This window comes from Dermacentor variabilis, chromosome 8, assembly GCF_050947875.1.
Source record: "Dermacentor variabilis isolate Ectoservices chromosome 8, ASM5094787v1, whole genome shotgun sequence".
In the NCBI taxonomy this organism is placed as follows: domain Eukaryota; kingdom Metazoa; phylum Arthropoda; class Arachnida; order Ixodida; family Ixodidae; genus Dermacentor; species Dermacentor variabilis.
In genome coordinates, this window is record NC_134575.1 from 115273594 (window position 1) to 115291652 (window position 18059).

The following is an 18059-nucleotide window of genomic DNA, read 5'->3' on the forward strand; positions in this document are numbered from 1 at the left end:
TGTCGATAGTGTACCCTGCCCCTTGCTTTTTAAGTAACGGAATAATTTTGGCGATCTTCCATTCTTGTGGAATCCATGCATTGCTAACAGAATAGTTTACCAAGTTCAGAAGCTCACGTAGAGCTTCTTGAAAGAAAATCTTTAACATTGCATTTGTTATTCCGTGCGAGCCAGGCGCTGTAGTTGGCAACCGTAACATAACTTGTGCTACTTCCGAATAGGATATCTCTTTGTAGTGCGGTAATGCAGGAGTAAAAACAGAAGCTCGAAGGCGCGTCGCGAACCGGCTCTCCAATCCTTTAGCCAATAGCTCTAAGGACTCCTGCATTTCCTGTGAGGTATGGACGATTGAGTCTACATTAACGCTTATTGGGAGTCTGTTTCTAGACCGAAGGTAATTAAATAAAGCACGTTTGTTCTTGGATTTAGATAGATAATCGAAATGCTTTTTATCGTACTCATCTTTTGCGTGTTTAATAGCACGTTTGAAGGTTGTTTCGCCGCAGTCCCGCACCTCTTCTTCTTCCCTCGTATTCCGCGCTGATGGCACGTTGCTCCGATTGCACGTGCCTTGCGAGCCTGTGTTGCCTGCTTCACTGCCGCTATCTTGCGCAGGTAGCAGTAAACAGCTGGGCTGACGCAGGCAGCGGCTGGCGCGCGTAATGTGAAATCATGTTGTGTCAATATATATATATATATATATATATATATATATATATATATATATATATATATATATATATATATATATATATATATATATATATATATATATATATATATATATATATATATATATATATATGTAGTTGGTTATAAGCCTCATTCATCAAATCGTGGTTTTCGCATGTAATACCGCAGCATTCTATTCAAAGGCTTTATTTGCATTTATTTGCTGATGATAGATGATGGGGTGATTGCGTAGTCCGACAGCGACAGCTCCTCGTTCTTTTCTCCTTTTTTTCTCAATCCACTTCTAGCATATCGTTTACATTCCCCTGATACCAGACGAAGCCTGCTTGTTGAGTCATGATGGATTGGAAGGCTAGGAAAGTATCAAACATGTAACGTGTTAACCTAAGCGATCTATAAAAGGAGTATTAAATCGATCGCTTAGGTTTGCTTAAAGTTAGAGTCTGCTTAAACGGTCAAGAACAATGAAGGGGCCTGCATACTGCGTCAGGAACTTTCGGCAAAATACGCGCTGGCGTTAAGGGAATCTAAAAAGAACCAACATGGCTTTGGCGAACAAGACTGGTTGATGACGGTGGCCGTATCCCTCTTTCGAATACCGTCGCGAGGCCAGAAGACGAAGACATGTTATCCAACGAGTTTCTTCAGTGAGACATAGGATCTTTGATACAACATCATCATTGTGAAAAACAAATGATAAGAAGGTATCCAGAGAGCTACGTGGTGTTCTTGTGTACAGCAGAGGTAAAATGGCTATAATAACTGGTTTCATGCTTCGCGGTCTTTTATGTCGAAGGTTAGAAGGGCAACACGTCGTGTCATTTATTGTGATTGGAGGACACGTAGGTACATGATAAGCATATTATCCAGTGTTCTGTTAGTATTTTCAACATAGCAATATTTCTGTAGACGGTGCGGCGTCGTGTGACGTAACTGTGAAGCGCACTGAGGAAGTAGTTCTTTGATGGCGTCAGCAGTGAGCTGGCGTCCACCGTCACTCATGATAACACGTGGTGGGCAACGGCGAAGGATAAAAAGCAGCAGCTGGAAGATCGCCTCGAGAGCAGCGGCGGAAGAAGGTATGGCTCCAGGTTGTCCGTGCCGGGTAAAATGGTCCAAGAAGACAATTAAACAACGGTTGTTTTTCTCTGATAGTGCGAATGGACCAAACCTAAAAGATATATGCCTACTTGCTCAAAAAGCGTACGTGCATGGTGTAATGGGCCGAAAAGAACCTGACGTAGCTGTTGCTGGTCGCTTCTGACGTCTCCACGTTTCATTACTAGCGACATAACTCTGGGTTGTCTGGTGTATGTTGAGCCAGTAAAAGCGCTCCTGCGTGCGGTGCAGGTTTCGTACGAAGCCAAGGTGACTAGACCTTGCATCTCCCTACTTGGTGCGCAGGAGGTCTGAACGGAGGCTCTAGGGTACAACTCGGAGGAAACGCGCTGCTTTCCCGCAGTAATTGGTCTTGTAGAGCAGGCCATCACGAATAGAGAAGCGACCGCGGCCATTAAAAGGGCGGACAGCGACAAATAGCGAATCTAAGCTGAGACGGTTGCATCGTTCACGCTGAAAGACTGTTGCCTTAAGAAACGTACAAGTAATGGTATCGTACCAGTTCTCGAAGTTCTCAGCATCGACGTCCGTAGTCGCAAGAGTAAAGCGGAAAATAGTGTGCGTCAACGTGATGACTACTACTATTTCTTGGAACCACAGCGTCGTACTCTTTAAGGTGGAGCACACAGCCGGCGAGGCGACCAGACGTTTATACGTCCTTATAAGTTTATCAGTAGCAGAGGCGGCTACAATTCGCCATGTCGCGCGTACCATCCAGTTGAGCCAATGGAATGCTGCACATTATTCTATCCGTCGCTTATAGAGCCTTCCCGCGCATACCGTGCCAAGTGGTCTAAAGCAGTTACTACCCATAAATTAGCGGCAGCGGATATCGGCAGTGGTCCATACAAGTCCATACCAACCACTGCGAAAGGAGCTACAGAACGCGTTAGTGGTTGGAGCAGTTCAGCCGGATGTGAGGTCTGTCGTTTGCGGTATTCGCAAAGCGAGGAGAAAGCCACGCATTTCGTTACACTGGTTGCAACTCCTGGTCAAGAGAAGCGACTGCGGATTGGATCACAGGCTTCATGAAAACGAAATGACCGGCATTCGGATAGTCGTGAAAGATTCCCAGTATCTGGGCCCAAAGTTGTCGGGGAACGTAAAGAACCTAACGGTGTTGTTCAGAATGAAATACCTACTGATATAGCTTGGAATTTTCCATCTTAAAGTTATTCAACTGCTCACAGAGCCTAGCGAGGGTGTGTGGCATGATCCGTTAAGAGGAGGACGCTTGTGGCGTCGGCGAGTACTGTCGTGTCCACATGCGCTCCGCGAAGTTTCCTACTTTTTGGTGGAAAATTTCCTGTTCGACCGATTTCCACATTCATTACGGATCTGTGAAGTTGTCCCGCATCGGCTGAAGCTACCCAGAGTCGTGAGTGCCCGGAATTTATTATTTTGCAAGTTCAAACGTATCTGCGTTCGTACGAGCTCGCTAAGGCCAAAACCACCGCGTAGATGGCCGCTGGAACGCCACAGTGTACAGCGAACGCACACTCGATGGCTCTTGCAAATCAACCCCCCGATGCAAATGTGCATCCCGGGCCCTCGCGGATGACGGACACGCTCCGCCAGGACCTAGACAACATGAATTTTCAAGACTCCGCTGGTCACAACATCACGACACCGAAAGGACCCAGTGACCAGAACGTCGGGACAGACAGCCAGAGTTAAACAAATGGAGATTGGCAGACGGTACTCACGCTTCGGCAGAAAAAAAAACAATGCGAAAGAGAAGACCAAAGCACCGGAATATTCGGAGACCTTGAAGAATCAACAAGTTTACGCCGGTCAAGCAACCGGAAAATCTAAACACAAACCAGCATACAGGCGGTTACACCCCCCGCCCTGCCGAAGGATGATTTCATAATAGTGGTGGGGCCGCATCAAGGGCTACCCTACCAGTCAAGAACATGACTAGTCCAATACTGACGGACGCCGCGATCGCTGCATGCTGCGGGCAAAGATCAGGTGAGCGATTTCTGCTCAGAATCAAGCCGGGCCCCAACATCTTTATCATGTCCACGCCGCACCAGACATTGGCAGACCTCGTTAAACGCATTACAATGCTAAACATCAACGGCCGGCCTCACTCTGTCAACGCCTACGTAGCGACAAGTTACGGGACAACCAAGGTTGTCATTCACGGCTTAAACCCACACACGACATCTGAAACGCTAAAAGCGAATCTACGTATACGCACGCAAGGGGTTGATATTCTCCAAGTGCACATGTTCCGTAACACTAAAACGGCCGTTATCACCTTTTTTGGAGGGATTACGCCGCGGTACGTCTACTACAACGGCGGAGAACTTGCTTGCTACTCCTACAAAATCATCACTCAGGTGTGCAAAGTGTGTCACCAAATGGGTCACCGATCGGACGTCTGTCACCAGCCGGACACTTCAGTATGTCGTACATGTGGACAACGGGACCCTGTAGCCGGACACGAGTGCGCTCCCAAGCGTGCAGCCTGTGCCTGTGGGGACGGTCACATGACAGGAGACTGAAGTTGTAAGAAACTTCTCAAACCCCAAAGCAAAAGAACGCCGAGGACTGGCGTTCAACGGACTATCCGGAAGGACAGCTCAACGAAACCACCTCAAGGCCTAAGTTGGTTCAGTTCCGATGATAGAGAATCCGCATCGGATCCCTCGCCAGAGGTATCAGGGACTCGCCGTCGATCCAGATCCAGATCGAGGACACGAATGAACTCCAATGCCAAAAACCCACCTCATTCCCAATCATCAAAGTCGCCATATCTGGGGCTCCTGGCACTGTGACCAAGCAAGTGCGACAACACAACATCGTAAGCTAGGCACGACTCGTTTCTCCTGCTGCTCTTGTAACAGAAAATTCCGAATATCAGAAGATCATTAACGAAAACAAGCTGCTCCGCGAGAGCTTGGCAGAAATTAAGCGAAAGTTGGCCTCCCTGAAAGCTAGTCGCTGCACCGAACCCAACAAAACAGCACATACTAAAGCAGCAGGCACGCCTCTCGAGGCTATAACGACGCCGAATTCCATGGAGGTCACACTCCAACAAGTTGTGCATCAATGACAAACTATGACAAATTTTCAGCAGCATATCTACGCAGAATTTCAAAGCCTAGAAACTTACGTTGATGAATCCGTGGCCAGTGTGAAGAGCACGCTGCGTAAGCGAGCCAGCACTAGCCCCAGTGCGAGCCATACCGACCTCAGCCAGCGAAAGCACTATTCAAGGTGTATAGTGCTTCACGCACATCACGAATATCTCGAAATTTAGCAATGTAATTGTCGTACCTTCCACAAACGAGCGGCTGCTCTGCAACAATACATTAACAAGGCACCAGTCATATCTGATGTCACATGTTTGCAAGAGATCAGTAAAAACCGGTCAGATTGACTGGCTACTAGACGATATCCCAGCCACACTAACCTAAGCTCGCGACTATGGTGCTCAAGGACATAGCAACCAGTATAGATTATCTGGCGACTAGCAGCATCAACTACCAAATCGTAACAATACTACCACAGAAGTGTAGCAAGGCAAAAACTATAATCACGAATAGGTATAGCCCACCTAAAGAAAGGAGGGCTGATTTTGAGGCCCTCATTCGGTACGTCAAGTGTCATTCCTGCACCCAGGATCGACTACTGCTTCTTGGAGACTTCAATGCCACTGAAACCAGCTGGGGTTACCGAACAGGCACCCAAAAAAAAGGCCGGGAGCTCGAACGAGCCGCCGAAGCATATGGCCCCCAGCTCCCTAAAAACCTCATTCTCCCTCAAAACCCAACGAGATTAGGTATCAGCGTCAGTGCGGACACCTTTCCAGATCTTACATTTAGAAATAATGTCGACGAGATATTCTGGACCAATTTAGGAGAGAATCTAGGCAGTGACCATTTCATCATAACCGTGTCGGAAGGCTCCCCAAAAATTCGGCGATCCTGTGGCCATGTGGTAATCACGAACTAGGTACATTATCTCAAAATTTCCATGCCGGAGATAACACCTTAGAACGCTGAAGAGTGGGCAACGCACATACGAGACACTCATAAAGCAACATCTAAGAGGCTAGCGCTCACAGTGGAAACGCTGGTAGTTGACAACCACCTTCTACTTATGTGGGAAGCCGCAAGGGAGCTAACTAAGCGGTGGAAAAAACAGCGACTTAACCGCAAATTGCGCCACAGAATTGCTGAAGTAGCTGACAGGGCAAGCGCTTAAGCACAGCACTTAGAGGCAGCGAGTTGGGCAAGTTATTGTGACTCACTTCGCGAAACTTGTCACACTTCCAAGACATGGGCGATACTTCGCAGCATAATGGAACCAGGCAAAACCAAAACGGCCAACAACGGCACCCTTCGAAAACTTGCCGGAGAATTTTCAAGAACAAATCGGGGCCCTCCTCTCTAAGCCTAAAGATAAGTACGTAGGAGAAGTAATCATTTCTCCATGCACCTTACCATACCAAGGGCAAGAAAATGTGTTGCTGGACGCCCCGATAACTAAGGCAGAAAGAACTCATTGCGGCAGCGCAAGCTGCAAAGAGAAATACTGCTGCAGGACGCGATCAGCTCACAAATTCTATGATCCGGAACCTGAGCGACGAGCACCTAGAACAGCTTACTCGGTAATTTAATGAACAGATGTGGGAGAGGGGCGCAGTTCCACAAGGGTGGAAGGAGACCAAAATCATGCTTATTGCGAAAGCAGGAAAACCTCATGATCTCCAAAATCTCAAACCGATATCACTAACCTCCTGTCTTGGCAAATTATTTGAGAAGGTGAGTCACACACGTGTCACGTCTTACGTTGAAGACCGCAACCTATTTTCTACAAACATATTTGGCTTTCGGCAACATTTGTGACACAGGATGTTTTCTTGCTGCTGCCCGAAGAAGTTATTTGCAACACCACGGTTGGTACAGAACATCTCGTCTTAGCTCTTGATTTGAAAAGCGCATTCGACACTATTTCACATGAACTTATGTTTCTGAGCTAAATGACGTCGGTTGTGGAAAAAGAATCTATGACTACGCCCGCTCTTTCCTGACCTCTCACGTCGCGACAATAGGCATCGGCACTACGCGCTCTGACCTTTTTCCCATGCCCAATAGAGGTACACCGCAAGGGGCGATACTCTCCCCTCTTCTATTCATTATCGGCATGGGACGCTTAGCCAAAACACTGGACGTCATACCCGGGCTAGGGTGCGCGTTATATGCAAACGATATTACCCTATGATGAACCAGCGGCTCTTTAGGACAAAAAGAACAAATCCCGCAAGAAGCAGCGACCATGTTGAAACCTTCGCTCGCAGCAGCGGAATGAGCTGCGCTCCCTATAAATCAGAATTTATCAGGATCCGAGGTCGAGGCCGTCAAACTCACGAGCACGTCAACCTCTTTCTAGGAGGCAGCCAGATAAGGGAGGTCCAGAAAATGCGAGTCCTGGGACTGTGGCTGCAAAGCAACAAACGAGTAGACCATCCTAACAAAACCCTTAGGAATACGATGAAACAGATCTCCCGTATGATTCGTAGAGTAATCTATCACCGAAAAGGTTTCAAGGAAACAGAGAGAATGCGGCTTGTTCAGGCTTTTTTGCTAAGTCGTCTCGCATATAGCCTCCCTTTCCCGGGCCCCACGAAAATAGAACTAAAGGCTCTAGATGCGTTGATCAGAACGTCATACTAAGCAGTTCTCGGCCTACCACAGGGAACCTCTAATGAACGCCTGTTGGCCCTCGCGATTCACAATAACTACGAGGAGCGACGGGTAGAGACGTTCATACCTCAACGAGAGAAGTTTAGTTTAACCTCCTCAGTCAGAAAATTACTTTGCCTCCTAGGTTACCCTACTCGTCCACAGTATGCTAGAGAACAACTCGAACACTCGAATCTCTGCCCAGAGTCATTCGTGAAAGGATCATAGTAGCCCCAATCCCTAAGAACATGAGTCCAAAATACCACCGGGGTCGTAGAAGTGCTCGAACTCGAAAGTTTATGCAGCAATTCGGTGGAAATCCGAATACAGTCTACACAGATGTCGCTGGCTCTGGTGCTTAGAAGTACGCTCTGGCAGTAGTCGGAGCGGCCACAGATCAAAAGCTTGTCATTTGCGCCATGGCTCGGGTTGCACCTGCAAAAACCGAAGAAACTTCAGCCATCGCGCAAGCTATTAAAAGAAACGACGCTCTCGGACAACCATCGATAACTCTCACAAATTGCCAAATCGCATATAGAATCTTTCTCACCGGCAGGCTACCGCACAGCACCGCTCACCTATTAGGACCCAACCCAACTCAGAAACACGTAATGATCATCCCTGTTATAGTGGTTTTCCTCTTTCAAAGAACGCCAACAAGTGTTAAATGATGCACGCAAGTTAAAGGGCACGAACTACAGCATTTCCGAAGATTTTTCACGCGTGGTGAGGGATAAAGAAGCCGTTTATAGAATTTCGCGAGCAGAATCGGCAAGAAGGTATAAAAGCAGTACTAAGGTTTGATACCTTGTACATGGACTACAAACGCTATCAGATTGATAGCGTGACCAACAAAGTGAAGCAGATGTGACCATCACCAGTGACTAACATAAAGGAAATGCTCAGCGTTTTGGTGATAAACTGCAGGAGCATAACAATTTCAGTCAATTCTTTCCATATCCTTCTCAGATCAGTTGGCCGTCAATAGTTATTGACACCGAGTCATGGTTGGACTCGAGCGTCTTAAATTCTGAAGTTTTTCCAGATGGCTATCATTGTTTTAGACGCGATCGAGGAGCAAGAGGGGTTGGGGTATTTATTCTTGTTAGCTCAAGCTTATCTTGTGTGCCACTGGAAGGTTCTACAGCCGATCTTGAGTCTGTTTTTTTGCAAATTGAGGCTATCTAATGGGAAAAGTTTAGTTATTGGATAATATTACCGTACTCCCAGATCATCATACGACCAGTTTTTTCAGCTGTCCGCTTTCCTTGATACGCTTGAAAACGATATCATATTACTAGGGGGAGGTTTTACTCTTCCGGGTATAGACTGGTCGTGCTATGACCCTGCAGCGGCGGTCACTGGCCATCTGTATTCTGCATTTTTAGATCTCGTCTGTGATTTTAAGTTTCAACAGTACATTCGTGATGCATCACGGAACGATGGCACAGGTCACGTACTTGATTTGCTCTTATGTGATATCCCGAACATTTTAACAAATGTGAATGTATTTTCCGGCTTAAGTGAACATTGTGTTTTTATTGCTTTTCACGCTGTTTATTATTCAAAAACAGGGATTGAGAGAGAAAGATATATTATTTCGCCTACTTATGCGTCGTCGAGGCGCGACCATGCGCTGAAAGCCCGCAAATTTCCTTTCAAGGGTGACGTATTTAGGTATTCTTTTTTTGTTCGGTGTATAAGAGAATGGAATGCTCTTTCGCCTGATATTATTAATACTGAAAACAATGATGCGTTTTATCACGCTTTATGTATGTGATTACGTGTTCCTTCCTTTAAAATGTAATCCCCCCTGCTGTAATATAAGCGTTCAATATGTGTCCGTGCCGAAGAAAGAACCCAGAAAGATTTACGTGTATAAGAGGGCTGATTTCGGGGCTATAATTTCAGCGTTGGAGTCATATTTTCCTGCCTTTGATGGATTAGTTGATGAATTGAGCTTTGAAGAGGTATAGAAGCTGTTTAAAGACAAGCTGTTTGAATTGAGCGATACATTTGTTCTTACTCATGTCATCTCATCTAAACGGTCAAAGAATAAGGCTTGGCTTAATCATCAACTGCGCACACTAATACAAAGAATTAGGAGAGCTTATCTCAAGTTACGGAGAGCGAAGCCCCAGAATACTTGGTTAGAACTGAAATGTTTGAAAAAAGATTTCAAAATCTTGCGGAGCAGGCCAGGCACACTTATTTCGAAAACCTTGGTGTGAAGTTGCTCAAAGATTCCAGAGAGTTCTGGAGATTTGTTAGGTGTAACGATAAAGAAAACAATTCTATACCCCCTTTAAAGAGTTCTCAAACCATAATTGATGCTGATGAAGACAAAGTGAAACTTTTTAGTGATTTTTTTCTTGTCAGTGTTTAGACCAAAGCGTTCTCGCACTGACCTGTGATCTGCGAAATGGACATTAAACAAATGCCAGAGGTTATATTTGGTGTAAAAGGTTTGCGTAAATTACTGCAGCAGGTGAAGCCGACCATCGTTTGTGGCCCTGATGATATTCCTCTAGCGATTCTTAAAAACAGTTCTGGAATATTGTGTTCTTACTTGAATCGGTTATTTACAAAGTTTTTATCTGAGTCCTGTTTACCGAGTGATTGGAAGCTGGCACGGGTTGTACCCATTCACAAAGGCGGATCGAGAAGTGCCGTGGAAAACTACCGACCGGTATCTTTAAGAGGTATCAGATGCTAGTTAATGGAACGCATAATTTATACTTCAATTATGTCGCACTTAGTTAAGCACAATATTCCAAGCTCTAGTCAACATGGTTTTCAACAGGGTTTTTCATGCTCTACAGAGTTAGTAGAATTCTTTCATGATCTGGCCTCGGCAATAGAGAAAACCAAAATAATAGACTGCATTCTAGATTTCAAAAAAACCTTTGATGTCGTTTCACATGATCTTCTGATCTCATAACTTAGGGGCATACAAATTGGACAACAGTGTCATAGCGTGGATTGCCGAATATCTTCGTGCAAGAGAGCACTCTGTGGTGCTCAACGGTTTTTCTTCTGTGTATGTTCCAGTTACCTCAGGTGTTCCTCAGGGACCAGTTTTAAGTCCCCTTTTATTTGTACTCTTTATTAATGATATTGAGAGTGATCTTACGTCTTCGTTTAGGATCTCTGCGGATGACTGTGTCATCTATAGGGTCAGAGATAACGCAAATAACATTCCATTATTACAGACTGATTTAGACCTTATAGGAACGTGGTGCAATACGTGGGAATTGTCACTAAATGTTGAAAAATGTGTTCACGTCAGCTTTTCAAGGAAGCAGGCATTTCAGTCATGCACTTATACCTTGAATAATATGGCATTAAAGAAGCAGGACGAATACAAATATTTATGAATTTTAATGACGTCTGAGTTAAGATGGAACAGGCCCGTAAGGCATATTAAGAATAAGGCAGTACGTTCATTGGAATTCCTCCTGCGTAACTTTAGTCAGATACCGAATAAATTAAGAGTGCAATTGTATTTCACTTATGTTCGTAGTTTACTTGATTACGGTTGTATTTGTTGGGATCCGTAAACGGCTGATCCCACAGAACAGCTTGAAAAAGTGCGGTATAGAGCAGCTAGGTTTCTTCTTGATAACTATAGTAGAAAATTAAGTATGAGAGAAAGTAAAATTAACTTATCGTGGCAAGCATGAAAAGACCGGCGAAAAAATCTGAGGTTGAAATTCTTTTCAAGCTGTTTATTATTCAAAAAACAGGGATTGAGAGAGAAATATATATTAAGTCGCCTACCGAGACGCGACCATGCGCTGAAAGCCCGCGAGTTTCCTTTCAAGGGTGACGTCTTTAGGTATTCTGTTTTTGTTCGGTGTATAAGAGAATGGAATGCTCTTTCGCCTGATATTGTTAATACTGAAAACAATGATCCGTTTTATCACGCTTTATGTATGTGATTACTTGTTCCTTCCTTTAATATCTAATCCCCCCTGCTGTAATGCCCGCATGGGCGATGCAGGCAACTAACAGATAAAAAAAATAAATCTGGTGCCCAGGTCACGCAGGACTCCAGTGCTATGAGAGAGCGGACGGTGCAGCTCGTGCTTTTGTCAAGGGAGCTGCCGACCACTCTGACGAAAACACCTTCTTACCCCGAGACATCTTTGAGCACCAACGGCGTGAGCGAAGAAAGTAGAGTCCATCACACCCTGACCTATCCAGCTGGGACTCTTATGATTGGCGCCGAATACGGAAGCAGACATTACCAAACCTTTATTGAAACATGCCATTCACCCAATTCTGTACACAGTTCGCTGTCCGTGGTGCGGAGGCCGGCCTACTCTCGCCCACATTACGTGGGATTACCAGAACAGGCCACCCTAAATTAATACACCGAAAATAGCCGGCAAACTTTACGGAAGGTGGCAGTGGGTAACTTGGCTCGCCAGCGAGGATCGGGAGATGCAACTAGCGCTCCGCGAACAGGCACGGCCGACCGCTCAAGCCAGTTGGGCCCAGGATTAGGGGCTCCAGCCACTCGCTTTCTGGACTTTTTTTTAATAAACGCTTTCATTCATATATATATATATATATATATATATATATATATATATATATATATATATATATATATATATATATATATATATATATATATATATATATATATATATATATATATATTGAAGCGGTCTGCGCTGGACGCATGACAGAAGACCAAAAAAGGGGCTAGGGGAAAAGTGAGAAGGAAGAAGTTGGAATAAAATGGTTGACGACACCCGTCTCACTTAGATTATGTCATTTCTGTTGCCGTTCTAGTTAGGAACACTACATTTTGGTGCAGCCGACAGTTTTTGAAAACCAGCCATGCGGGTGACGTTTTTCGTCGCACAGGAGTCATCGGAGTCTGTTGTGTTCACCCGATACCAAGTGCACGGTGAGCCGGCGACGGACCTTACTCTCGAAGTTAGTTCTACCGCGCTGATCAACGTGGTGCTGCAACAAGCTGCAATCAGCCGCCAAGCCCTCGTGCAAACAGGATCGGTGACAGTGAATCTAGAACTGCAGACACTGAGCGAACTCGTTCTGGAACCCATACGACGTGGCACCCTCAAAGAGGAAACGCCTACCGGGAAGGTGAGCCTAGACTTGAGTGTTATGGAACTGCAAAGGAACATTATACAACAGATCGAAATAATGGGAACTTTCGTCCAAGCACTTAGTCGAGAGCAGTCAGCACGAAGCATTGTTGAACCAGATGTTTTTGAAGTAAACTCGCAAAGTGCATACTACTGGCTGTGGTTTTTCGAGTACGCCTGTGACAAGAATATGTGGCACTCCGACGACAGAAAGATATTCAATATGCGCCGCTATTTGGGCGGTATAGCCAGAAAATGGTTTGACGTGCAACTCTAGGATCATGGAACAACATGTTGGGAACTGTGGAAAAGCAACTTTTTAGCAGCTTTCGAAGGCAACGCGGTATACAGATGGGATCCGGCACTATGGTTCAGTTATGCAGGTGGCTCTCTACTTGAGTACTGTCTTGAGAAGCGTCGCCTATTGTATTCTGCAGAACCGAAGCTGTCGTCTTCTGTTGTTGTAGCTTTGATAACGCAAGGGTTCTGTATCGAGATCCGTAGTCATGTCCAGCTCAAAGGTCGAAGAACGTTTGATGACCTTCTGTATTTTCTACAGACCTCAGTGCCAAGAATTACATCGAGAAGACAGCCAGATGGTAGAACAGAGCAATTTCATTCTCGCAAGCTGAGTGAGCATCTAGAGTCGTTACCGTCCACTGAATGCGAACACAGCTTCATAAACAAATCTCTGGGAAGCGCAAATCATGACTGGGAGGATGGTGAAGAACTAATTACCGCAGTTCATGGCAACCTACTTCCACATAATCTGTCTAGCGTGCATCACAAGCCCCAGAAAAATAGCTTCAGTGAGACAGTGTATTTGGTGTCGTCAAGCTTATTGTACGCCCCCATTAAAGTAGATGGCATTGAAGTGAAGGCTCTCGTTGACAGTGGAGCTTCGGTATCAATTATCAACAAGACTCGACAAGACTCCAGTCGTCGACAACAAGACTCCAGTCGTCTGCACGCTTATAAAAGATTGTGTGTCCAAGCCTACGATGGGTCAGTGACCATGCATAGCGAATGGGTAACCCTGGCTATTGAATTTCAAGGAAATGCTATTACCAGCGACGTATTGGCAATTCCCAATGTCACCTACGATTTTCTTTTGTCCCGTCCAGACATGAAAAGAACTTAAAATAAACGTCTATTGGGATGACAATGTAATGGCCGAAGACACAATAAGAACAGAAGATCCTGGTCAAGAACCTAGTCTATCAAGGCTAATTTTTCACCAGGAAGACATCAAAACTAAGTACCCAGAGCTTATATGCATGGGAAGCTACCCTGCAGCAATGAAATCACATGTCGTTCCTTTCGAGCTCGCAGATAAAATAGTGGTTCGCAGAACCCCCTATAATATGTCCAGAGATAAAAAGGTGCGGCTTAAAAAGGAGTTGCAAGAAATGTTAGACGCAGCTATCATCCGGCCTTCTGTATCCCCATTTGCTTCGAAAATAACAATTGCACCTAAAGAAGACGGGACATTTCGCCTCTGCACAGACTACCGGGCTCTCAATCGTCAAACAGAATTGATACCTTATCCAATTCAGAAAATCGACGACATCATTGACGAAACGGGTGGTTGCCATTGTTTTTCCCGAATAGATCTCTGCAAGCGCTTTTGGCAGATTCCACTAAGTGAAGAAGCGAAGAAGTACGCCGCGTTCATAACCCCATTTGACTTGTTTGAGTACAACCACCTACCATTTGGTTGGAAAAACTCTCCTGCGTGGTTTCAGAAGATTATGGCGGACATTCTTAAACCTTACCTGGGCATATTTTGCAATGTGTACATCGACGATATCATCATATACTCAAAGACAAAGGAAGAACACCATAGTCATCTTTCAAAAGTTCTTCATGCCCTCAGACTTGCCCAACTCAAAGTCAACTTCAAGAAAAGTGCGTTCTTTCAAGATACCGTAGTATTTCTTGGCAGGATGTTTGATGGACAGACTAAAAGCACTAAGCAAGAATCGGTAAAGAGAATCTCCAAGCTGGTAAAGCCTTATGATGTGCACTCTCTGCGCATTTTTCTTGGCCTTGCAGGACACTTCCGGGCGTTTATAAAAGACTATGCACTGAGACCAAAGTGCCTCGCATGTTTAACTCAGAAAGACGTGCCTTTTCATTTGGACGAGAAGTGCGAAGCTGTCTATCGTGAGCTTGTGAAACTAATGTCGTCGGACCCCATCTTGCGAATACCGGATTTTTCTCTGCCTTTCGTGCTGAACACGGACGCATCACATTGCAGTGCAGTTCTATACCAGAAGCCATCCAAACAAGCTGATCAGACCAAACACTACGTTGTGGGGTACTACAGCTATACCCTGAAACCCGCCGAAATCAATTGCTCTACCACAGAAAAGGAAGCTCTGGCCGTCTTAAAAGCTGTGTAGTACTTTCGTACTTACTTGGAAGGTGCCAAATTCATACTTTTCACGGACCATCAAGCACTGACTCAACTTCTGGGCATGGCCCAGCCAAGAGGCCGGATTGCTAGATGGGTGAACTATCTGCAACAATTTGATTTCGTAATTTCGCACCGTCCTTTCAAACTTCTCACTGACGCTGACGCACTATCAAGGTTACTTGTACAGCAATCAAACAATAACCCAGAGACAATCAATCACATTAAGCTACAGGAAGGTACAGAAGAGCTCCAGTTTATCATTGGAAGGTATCACGTACCACCAACTATGATTCCAAGGATTCTTCATCTATACCACGACACCCCTGGATCGGGTGGACATGATGGCTTCTGGCGCACTTATAAGAAATGGCTCATGAGATTCACATGGCCGGGCATGAAAAACCACATCAGCCACTACATCCGCACGTGCCACCTCTGACAGGTGAACAAAGTTAAATTCAAGCAATCGACAGACGTTATGACAAACCCTGAATATTCAAGCGTCCCGTTCGAAGTAATTCATTTGGACTTCGCGGAGCTCAAAAAGAAGGGGAAGGAGTCAAGCGAACGCAAGCTTTCTTGCTCTCCATTGATGAGTGCACAAGGACGATTGTGGCTAAAGCTGGCAAAGAAGACGCAAACAGCGTAATAGATCTCCTCAAAGCTGAATGTTTTAAACACACAAAGACGCTTGTCTGCGACAACGGGCCGGCTTTCCGGAGAGCCAAATTATCGAAGTGGACACAGGAGCACGGCATAATGATAAAGTATTCTTCTCCATACCACCCGGCAGCAAACGGCCTGGCGGAACGTGCCATGCGAGACATCAAACAGTATCTGAAGATGTATCCAGATTTTGCCGGTGGCTGGAAGTGCTGTCTCGAGGCCGCTGTGAAACATCACAAGAGATCATACACCACGGCTTTAGGCTGCAGCCCTCATTTTGTAACGTCAGATACAGCGCCCATACTTCCTGCAGATCGTGAGCTAGGTCTCCTAGAGAACCCCGAACTCGCCGAAGTAAGGAAAACTCTCAAAGAACAGGAAGTCTACAAGCGCCGCATGAAGCGAAACTTTGATAAAAGGCACAGTAGCGAGATACTGGAGATACAGCCTAGAGACTATGTCCTTGTAAGGAAAGGAGCTGTGCCTTGAAATTAAAAATTTTGCGGACCATTTCGAGTTATGAAGACTGCATGCCAGCATGGAATATTTAAGAATGTCTGGTACGCCGAGCTTCGGACCAAACGGAGTGCGCCGCTATTGGAAACATATTCAAGTACTACCCCAGGAGGTGTAATTAAAAGAAATTCGGAAGCGTGAAGCGGTCTGCGCTGGACGCATGACAGAAGACGAAGAAAGGGGCTAGGGGAGAAGTCAGAAGGAAGAAGTTGGAATAAAAGGGCGCACGACACCCGTCTCACTTAGATTATGTCATTTCTGTGGCTGTTCTAGTTAGGAACGCTACTTCTTTATTAAACGTTGGGATATATATATATATATATATATATATATATATATATATATATATATATATATATATATATATATATATATATATATATATATCCATTAAGACACTTCATTATAGAGTGGCAGCAGGAGTCACAAAGATGGCAAGATGCAAACACCTTAGGATGGTTGCATGGGAGCCGGTCGAGAGTTCCGAACGAAGGAACGACAGATTATACCGGGTGTCATATCTGCCTTTGAGTGCAGCCGACGCGTGGCCACTATATCATTTTCCAGAAGCTACGGCAAGTTGTTTAACACAGTCAGCTTATTTATTTCAACAAGCAAGTTTTCATTCTGCACCAGCTTAATTCCATGAAATTCAGCACTGTTACTCGTTTTCTTAAGGCATATACCGAAAAACCGAAGTTACCACGTTATTTTAGCTGTGGGTGGTGGCAAACAACAGTATTCAAGGAAAGCAGAGAGATAGGCTGAGTGCCCACGACGCAAATGACAACAACGCCTTTAGGAAGCAGTATTCACTCATTGGTTCTGTTGAGTACAGCCAAAGTGGCCGTGTCATTGCTGAAGCAACAAAGCTGGGTGCTAGTGCTATCCCTCCGGGTAGACAACGGGGTGACGGTCCAAATTTAACGTCGCATTTGGTGATGTGAGAATTAACTGCAAGAAGTTGCTCGCGGCCAGGTGGCACCACACTATCATTAGGAGTTTGTAAGCCAGTGTGCGGTAGCCACACTTCTGAATTGTCGGTCCTTGTCAAGTTAAGGAGGCGTTGTCGGCATGAGAAGACAGGGCCTATGCGGTCACGCACGATACTGTTCTAAAGTCTCACTTCCGTGTTTTAGAATCCTGTCATTGCTTCCGCCTGCTGCTCGTGCGTCGACCTACCGCGACTGTGAAGATACGGCCTGGCCCACGTGTCGACCGACTGACGTCGCTGTCCTGGAAAAGAAAGCTACTGCGCCTGCGCTGTGACTCCTTGGTCCAGCGCCACTGCACAGCATAAAAGGCACTGCTTCGCTCTGGCCCTCCGCCATATGCGGTCACGCATGACACTGTTCTAACGTCTCACTGCTGTGTTTAAGATTCCTGCCATCACTTCCGCCTGCTGCTCATGCGTCGACCTACCGCGACTGTGAAGATAAGGCCTGGCCCACGTGTCGATCGATTGACGTCGCTGTCCTGTAAGGTAAAGCTACTGCGCCTGCGCTGTGACTCATCGGTCCTGTGCCACCGCACCGCATAAAAGGCACTGCTTTGCTCTGGCCCTTCGGGATGTGCGGTCACGCACGACACTGTTCTAACACCTCACTGCTGTGTTTTAGATATATCATCATCATCATCATCATCATCATCATCATCATCATCATCAGCCTGGTTACGCCCACTGCAGGGCAAAGGCCTCTCCCATACTTCTCCAACTACCCCGGTCGCGTACTAGCTGTGGCCATGTTGTTCCTGCAAGCTCCTTAATCTCATCCGCCCACCTACCCTTCGGCCGCCCTCTGCTACGCTTCCCTTCCCTTGTAA

At 45.7% G+C, this 18059-nt stretch overlaps 1 protein-coding gene across 1 annotated transcript in view; it reads left to right on the top strand.

Moving 5' to 3' along the window:
* Nucleotides 1-17668, top strand: part of LOC142591533 (uncharacterized) — a 31441-nt gene extending 13773 nt beyond the window's left edge. The window contains exons 2-3 of the mRNA XM_075703854.1: nucleotides 12390-12632; nucleotides 17615-17668. Coding sequence (XP_075559969.1) covers nucleotides 12390-12632; nucleotides 17615-17668 — 297 coding nt within the window. The remainder of the gene's footprint in view (nucleotides 1-12389; nucleotides 12633-17614) is intronic.
* Nucleotides 17669-18059: the final 391 nt, after the last annotated feature.